Here is an 8,555-nt window from a genome sequence, read left to right on the forward strand (position 1 = left end):
GAGTAACTGCAGCTGAACAGATTAATCTTAAGGTTTGATGAATCTTATATGACCAAATCTTTGTGGTTTTGTGCTTGATGCCACTTGAGATGTAAACTGTGAAAACCTAACTTTATTGTTCTTTTGGTTTTATTTTTTATTTGTTCAGGTCATATTAAAGGCTCAGCTAGCTTCAGCCCGTTACAATTTATGTCTTCAGTCATTTTTAATTCTTCATTAAATTTGCATCATTTGCATTCTTCAAGGTACTTTCTTCACTTTTTTTTTTTTTTTCAATTAGTCCAGTAGTTGACCATTATCATTATGTTAATAGTTTGGATCGTCACAGACGAATTGTTAGAATGTCTGCTGTTGAAACCAAAAATCCCAATACATTGTTCCAATCAATGACTATAAAGCCTCCATCTCATCCTACCTATGATTTAAAGGGCGTCATTAAGCTAGCTCTTGCTGAAGATTCTGGGGATAGAGGTTTGATTCATCTCTTTTTAATGTCTTTTTCCCCCTCTGTTTCCAGTTCCCTCACCAACAAATTGTATGTTATAGTATATCTTTGTTGCTGAGTTGAATCTTGATTTGCTTGCCATGACCTTTATGGTTTTGAAATGTGTGAAATTGCAAGCTCCTGAATGTAGATATTGATATTCACTGGTCATTCGAAGTTCCTTTTCCCCTTTCATTTGGATAGATATATAATTTGTGCGTCCCCATATAGAGATATTGGCAAGCAACATTTTTGGTTCAATTGCAGGAGACGTGACTTGTACGGCAACCATTCCTTTTGACATGGAAGTGGAGGCCCATTTTTTGGCAAAAGAGGATGGTATCATAGCAGGAATTGCTTTAGCAGAGATAATATTTCATGAGGTTGATCCCTCTCTGCAGGTATCAGCACACTGAACTTTTTTGAGTTTGTATTATGCCTGTGGTTTGCATGCTTTGCCATTCTTCACATGCAATATGCATTAGGTGGAATGGTCTCGGCAGGACGGTGATTATGTTCATAAAGGACTGCAATTTGGAAAAGTCTCTGGTAAATCAATGGGGAAACAAAGCATTTCTTTGTTCATATTTGATGAGCGTGTGTTATTACTATGCTTCTTCTCATTTCTTTGTGTGCAGGACGAGCACACAATATTGTTGTAGCAGAAAGGGTGGCATTGAATTTTATGCAGAGGATGAGTGGAATAGCAACACTAACTAAGGTTTTCTTCTCTTATTTCCTTGAACTTTGAAATAAAATCAAGTGAATCTACATTGTTAATTTTGGAAAACACGATGCCATATCAAAGCACATAATAAAGGATGCACATATCAAAATTGTAGTTGCCATTTCTTTGTTTATAATTGTGGCTTAGAAATGGTTGATAAGTATAACTTTTTAAAGAACACTTATATGTCCTGGGAGAGCTGACTAGTCATGTTATAGTAAGATTTTTCAACTCTGCTTATCATTGCTGTATTCTCAAATTTTTTACTCTGATTTCCAAATATCAGTCTGTTTCACCAGCATTCATGTTTAGAACATGGTTGATGCATAATTTTGGTGTGGGAGTAACACTAAACAAAATGAGTTTGCAGTTCTTTTAACTCATGAAATTCATCCAATTTAAATGGGTTTTTCAGGTCAAGTTAACTGAATGAAGTCATGGAAGACCTCGCAAAAATCAAGTCAATATGTTTGTTTGATGTGCGAAAGAGATTTATAGATTATTCATGCTTTCTGCAGGCAATGGCAGATGCTGCAAGCCCTGCATTTATTTTAGAGACTCGAAAAACAGCTCCAGTTCTACGTTTGATTGATAAGTGGGCGGTGTGCATCTTTCCCTTGTGTGTGCTCCTTTGCTTCAAATTCTGCTATCAGTTATGTAATTTGGTTGACTTGCAGCATTCATATGCAGGTGCTAATTGGTGGAGGTAGAAATCATAGAATGGGTTTATTCGATATGGTAATGATAAAAGATAATCATATATCAATAGCAGGGGGTATCATAAATGCCATTAAATCTGTTGATCAGTATTTAGAGCAAAAGAACCTTCAAATGGAGGTTGAGGTAGTTTTTCAAAATCTCCAGTTCTTATAATTTGTGAATGCATGATCAGGTTGATTTGCCCGGTGAAAGTTGATCTGCAAACAGTCTGTTTTACATATTCTCAGCTTAGTTATTGCATAATTTAATTTCTGAAATATATAATTCTCTTCTCCCCAAGCATGCTTATGTTTTTGCGTTTTCTCCACTTTTTGTGAGATGAATATATGACGAAATCTATGCTTATTATGAACTGCTTTTGCCTCCAAGGTTGAGACCAGAACACTTGAGGAAGTAAATGAGGTGTTACAGTATACATCACACACACAGACTTCCTTGACCCGGATAATGTTGGATAATATGGTTATACCACTGCCAAATGGAGATGTTGATGTATCTATGCTTAAAAATGCTGTGGAATTGATCAATGGAAGATTTGAGACTGAGGTAGCTCTTATTATCAGTTGTACTTTATTTTCTTCTTTAATGATATGGTCTGTTATTTGTTTAGAGATCTAATACAAAGCATAATTTCTGATTTAGCATTTAGTATTCATGCATTGATAATGTCATTTGACGGACACTTCTGAGAATTTAATGTGTTTGACATATAAACTGGCATCCATCCATGCCCAACATTTGTATTGAAACTGGAAAGTCATGAAAGTATTAACTTGTTTTTTTTAGTTCTAGTGGAATATAATAGAATCACCTTTGTTACTTCAAAAAGTACAATACCATTGTCAGGTTTATTTTCCTTTTTTTTTTTTTTCAAGAAACTTGCATGTGATTTTTTTGTGGCATGTGATTTTTTTTTTCCTGCATAATTATTCTATTATTTAAGCATGTTATGACAATCACTAACTAATTCTTGAGGTATCTGTTTGTTGCATTGCGCTTATTTCGTTCTTCTTTCTGAGGCTAACTATTTGATCCATCTGTTTCATATTAAAGGCATCAGGCAATGTTACTCTTGAAACAGTGAGCAAAATTGGACAGACTGGTGTAACATACATTTCTAGGTAACTTGCAATCTTGTAATGGTGGTATCTCTTTTCCCTGCATCCTGGGTTTTGTTTAGAATTGATTGTTATATAGAACATCAAGTTGGGATTGGAGTACTTGATCGGACTTGGCAACAGAACAGACCCTTCTAGTATTGTGAGAATGCACAGTACTACATTCCATATGAAGGGTGGAAATTATTGAGCCACTTAGTACTAAAAAATGTTTAATTTGATCTGCAGTGGTGCACTGACACATTCTGTAAAAGCTCTTGACATCTCTCTCAAAATCGATACAGAGTTGGCGCTTGAAGTTGGAAGGCGCACAAAACGAGCATAATCATAATTTTCTTCTCATTTTCTTTTGTTTATGCAGTAAGTCAACACTGTTAAACTCTCAGCTAGGTCAGAATAAGAAGAGAGAGAGCAGTCTTTTCCCCTCGTTGTGTTTTTTTAACCAAAAGCTTTGGTTTTTAGTGGTTTAAGGAAATCATTGTAAGATGATATAAAAGACTGAAGAGAATGGCAAGTTTCTTTCATTCTGTTTGCAGCTGATTTTCTTCACATTACTGGTATTGATTCCGGAGTACTTGTGAATACTGGAGTCATCGGTCTAACAGTTGGCATTATAGTTATAGCCGGATGGCAATGGGTAGCTACTAGCTAGATTTGTCCTCGGCCGACTCCAGGCCTTGTTCTAGATGGTTTTGGTTTGATTCCATAATTTTTTTTTTTTTTTTTTTTTTTTTATATATAAACGTATAATTTGAAATGATTTGGTCAACTATATATGTATGAATGAAGGGGTGAATTTCTGAACTCACTAAAATATATCTTTTAAATTTATGTTATTTACAAAAATTATTAATATAAATTAAAATTTTAATTCTAATTTTATTATAACTTTTAATTAGAATTTTAGCATGATTAAGATTATATAAATATAATTTAATTAAAAAATTAAAAACTATAATTTTGTTTATTTAATTTAGAAAAATACATTATTAGATATTTTCGAAAGGGTATGCGCATGTTACAGCAAGCTTTAATTATTTATATATTAATAATTAATAATCTAATTAGAATATTGCACAACTTTTTTCTGAATTTTAATATTGTATTAAAAGATTATAAATGGTGAAATTATTAAAGTTTAAAAATATTAATAAAATTTTAGTAAAATTTCCAATAAGGAATATAATAGGAGCTAAAAATGTAAAAGCCACTTTTTATATAATTTATGAAATTTATATTTTATTAATTTAAAGAAAATTAATACCTAAAAAGCATCAAAATAAAAGAATAAATTAAATTTCCATTATTTTTTATAAAAATTTTAAATTATAATTACAAATTTTAATTTGATTAAAATTTCATTATTTATAAAAAAATTATTTCAATGTTAATATAAAGAGGGAGATAGATGAGGAAGAAAGAAAACGAGACGAAGATGGTGTGAGAGAAGAGAAGGGTAAGGAGACAAAGAAGAGAAGGTGAAAGACAAATAAAAAAATTGAGGCATGATATATTTAGATTATATTTATTTTTTTTATAGTAATGCCAGTCAGCTTGTATGTTAATAAAAAAAAATTTAACAAAAATAAGTAAAAAAATACTTTATTGTTCATAAAATAATATCTTGGGAGCTTTATATTAATTACAAACAAAAAAATTAATGGGCACAACAGTATAAATGCATTACAACAATGTTCTTTAGCATAACCAATGGTTCCTGATGCTTCTAGTCATAGATCTAGAGGGCCTGTAGATATCATATGGACTTAGAAGAGATAGAAGGAATTATTCAACTTGTGCTTCTTTTAGGATATGAGAGATTTCTACAAGGTGGTGCTCAAAATCCGAAGAAAGTAGCTAGAATGATTCAACAAATACATTAGAGTTCACGCATAAGTTTGAAAGATGCAGAACCGCCGATTGTGCTGAAGAACATTGCTGTAATGCATTTATACTGTTGAAGTGAAAGCCATATTTTTCAGTTGAGGAAAGTTCTTCAATGCTCGAATCTTCATGATCTGTTGGGAGTCCTTCAAGGGCTAAAATTATAGGATAATGAGTGCCATTTACTTAAAAAAGTACAAATTTATTTAATAAATCTAATATAAGTGAAATAATATAATTTATGTATTTATAATCGTGAATATATCATATTAATATATAATGTACATGAAACTCAAATCTGATTATTTCATTTTTATTATCAATTTGCTAAGGTATTAATAGCATTGTCCCACTTATTTTTATTATATGTCATTACTAGATTAACATATATTTTAATAAAGTTAAAATAAAATATACAGTTAAATAAATTATACTAAATATATTAATATTTATGGAAAGTAAATTTAAATTAATACTCACACATTATATACTTGTCAAAGAAAAAAATTATCATATTTCAAAAAATTTTATTTTAAAATTTTATTGTAAATGTGAAAAATACATCTAACAATAATAAATAGAGAACATTTCAAATATTTATATTTTATATTGCATTTATTAAAAATTTTAATATTTAATTCTTATATGTATATAAACAAAATAATTATATATATATAATGTGAATTTTCTTTAGTTTTTTTAATACGTTAAATATATTAATTACATTAATTTTCTGTATTTGTGTTAATTGTATTGATTTCCTTTTTAATTATTTTTAATTTTGGACCGGCCCACCAATGATAGGATAGGTTTCTTTGAGGATCAAGGAAAGGAAGGGGTGGTTTTGGTCCTGTTCAGATTGTTGAATCTTTGGTCCTGAATTAATTTTCATGATTATTTTGAACATCGTCTCAAGGGTTAATTATTACAGTAATATAAAAAGAAAATTATCAAACTAATGGAAAATCTAAACAAATTATAAAAATACTATGCGTCTCCATTGAAGAAGTAAAAAAAAAAAAAGAATTATTAGAAAAGTGGCATTTTCTTAAGTCAAATCAAGTGGCATAGAGTTTTGGCAGTCCAAAACTGGCAAGCATTATTTTTAGTATTATTCGGGTGAATCGTAAAAAAATAATTACTGGTTAATAACAAATTAATTCATAATTTTTTTATAAATTATAATTATTTATAAGTATATTTTTATATTTTTACAACTTAATTCTCTCAATCTCATGCAGTTATACCCCTCATTGCAATATATATATATATATATATATATATATATATATATATATATATATATATATATATATATATATATATATATATATATATATATATATGAGAAATTGAGGTAGTTTGATCACAAGCCTAGATATAAGGAACTCTAGTTAGATAAATAAAACACATTAGATTAGAGATAGAAAGAAAGAAGAGATAGATCTAAACTAACTTGAAGAAAAGTAGACTGATATGACCTAAAAGCATTGCACATTTTTATGATTTAACACAAAATCGTTTATAATAGAGAAAGAGAATCCATATAGCCGACTCTAAATTTTTGAGATAAAAGTTTAGTTGAGTGTATATATATATATATATATATATATATATATATATATATATATATATATAAATTGTCATTTTCATATTCACCCAAAACAGTACTGATTAGAGCGGTAAACACTATGACAGGTAAGAAAAAAACATATTCTGCCAATCCATTACACAAGCATTGCATCTTTGCATTGGACAGTTTTTATGATGCTTCTACTTTCCTTAGAGCAGCAATTTCCTCAACATATAACTGTAATGCACTCTCTAATTTATTGTTCGTTTTTTTTTTTTTTATTATTCATTTCACACAATAATTCCGCCTCCCTTGCATGAGATTCACTAATTTCATCTTTTCATTCTTGTAATCTAGAGATCATTCTTGGCATAACTACTTCCTAGTAATCTACAATTCTCAGCATCAATCCATTGGAAAAAAATATTACACCTACTAGGATTTGAAATCAATCACACCCATAAAATCTCCTTGATTTTCCTTTGTCATAGCCGGCTTTAGCAGCAGTGGAAGCATGCACTGATACCTCACAACATTGCTCCATCCTTTGCTCATCTCGATTGGCTAAGATTGTGAGTCAGATTAGAAGCTTATTGTGCTATAATTAGCAACCTAAAATTTTTAAAGTTTAAAACTAAATTAAAAATTTACATGCATGATACTTAAATTATCACAAAATTTGCAATTTACATTAATAAATTATCAAAAATAAAATATTAAATAAATATATCACAGCAACAATTATATTTTACATTATTTTAAATTCTAATTTAAAATTAAATCGAAAAAAGTTTAGACATAAACTTGGATTACAGTGTCTTTTCTGATTCAATTGAAGTCCAAATTGCAATGAAATGTGAATTAAAAGCTCTATATATAATATCAAGAAAAGAAAAAATTTTAAGCATCCAACATACAAAGAACTGAGAAGAAAAATAGAAACAAAGAAAGAAATGAGATAACTTTAGCAAACAAACACCCAAACTTATAGAAATTTCGAAGAGCAATTAGCCTTTTAAATTTCTAGCCAACAACACCATGGTGTCATTAATCCCCAAGTGCTAGACATGCGAGGAAGGCAAGGAAGACCAAGGCAAGTGAAACACACCAGTAGGAACTTGGCTGAATTTTCTGGAACGTTAAGGAGAATTCAGGGGTGTGCTGGAAGCTTGGAGAGAATTCAACATGCTGGAATAATGGTGAATTGGCTTGCTGGAATGTTCTAAGGTTGTGGAGAAATCTCACTTATGCTGGTAGGCAAGTACGGAGGTGGGAAGATTTTAGAATTCTCTCCACTATTGTAACACCCCTATTTGTATAGCCTTGTATATTTCACTGTTCCGGTGACCGGAGTCGGTCCGGACAATTAAGGGGATTAGAACCATACTTAAGACAGCTAGAAAAACCATAAACACAAATAATTAGTAATTGCCAATTAGTTAAGTATGAATAAGAAAAATAGAACAGAAGAAGTTAAACGAGCCGAGAGTCACAGCGATGGGTGACCTTCTCGGGAATGACTGCGAAGTCGTTTTAAACTCAAATTTCGAACCGTAAAAAGTGACGCTGCGGTCCTTAGGACCCTTATGAACACAGTGAAAAAGAGAAAATCACGAAAAAGAACTGTTAAGCCAGTCAAATAATTAGGTCAGGGAGCCGGAAGAAATATGGAATTATTTGCAAACCGGGATGAACCGGCGAGGGGCAATTTGGTCAATTGACCCCGAGAGCTGACTCCTGACCTAACTGTCAAATAAAATCGGAGAAAAGAAAATTTCGGAATCGAGAATTAAATTAAAGAACTAATAGAAAAATAAATAAAAAAAAAAAAAGAAGAAGATAGAAAAGTCAAAGGTGATGACATCATGCATGACCTCATGCATGATGCCATAAATAAATTAATTAAATTATTTATTAAATTAGCTTTTGTGGTCTTCCATAAGCAAAAATTATAAAAGAAAATAAAAGAAAAAAAAATAGAAAACACTCATCTTCCATACGTTTCTCTCTCTTCCAAGCTCTCATCTCCCTTTCTTTTTATTTTTCCAC

General features: G+C 30.5%; 1 protein-coding gene across 2 annotated transcripts; it reads left to right on the top strand.

The window, feature by feature from the left end:
* Positions 1-92: 92 nt before the first annotated feature.
* Positions 93-3,693, top strand: LOC131173985 (nicotinate-nucleotide pyrophosphorylase [carboxylating], chloroplastic-like). 2 transcript variants are annotated; one of them, XM_058136965.1, is made up of 10 exons: positions 93-245; positions 314-471; positions 752-885; positions 970-1,033; positions 1,123-1,205; positions 1,730-1,813; positions 1,902-2,054; positions 2,301-2,477; positions 2,985-3,052; positions 3,278-3,693. In XM_058136965.1, the coding sequence occupies exons 1-10, from the start codon at positions 190-192 to the stop codon at positions 3,372-3,374; spliced, it is 1,074 nt and encodes a 357-aa protein (XP_057992948.1). In that variant the 5' UTR covers positions 93-189; the 3' UTR covers positions 3,375-3,693. The 2 variants fall into 2 exon arrangements, with proteins under 2 accessions (XP_057992948.1, XP_057992949.1); XM_058136966.1 differs by having other exon boundaries at positions 117-245; positions 329-471.
* The last annotated feature ends 4,862 nt before the right edge of the window (positions 3,694-8,555 follow it).

This window comes from Hevea brasiliensis, chromosome 15 (genome assembly GCF_030052815.1).
Source record: "Hevea brasiliensis isolate MT/VB/25A 57/8 chromosome 15, ASM3005281v1, whole genome shotgun sequence".
NCBI lineage: Eukaryota > Viridiplantae > Streptophyta > Magnoliopsida > Malpighiales > Euphorbiaceae > Hevea > Hevea brasiliensis.

Coding starts and splice junctions, on each gene's coding strand:
- LOC131173985 (XM_058136965.1), top strand. CDS start 190: ATGTCTTCAGTCATTTTTAATTCTTCATTAAATTTGCATCATTTGCAT. Junction 1,034..1,122: donor GCAATTTGGAAAAGTCTCTG/GTAAATCAATGG, acceptor CTTTGTGTGCAG/GACGAGCACACAATATTGTT. Junction 2,055..2,300: donor ACCTTCAAATGGAGGTTGAG/GTAGTTTTTCAA, acceptor TTTGCCTCCAAG/GTTGAGACCAGAACACTTGA.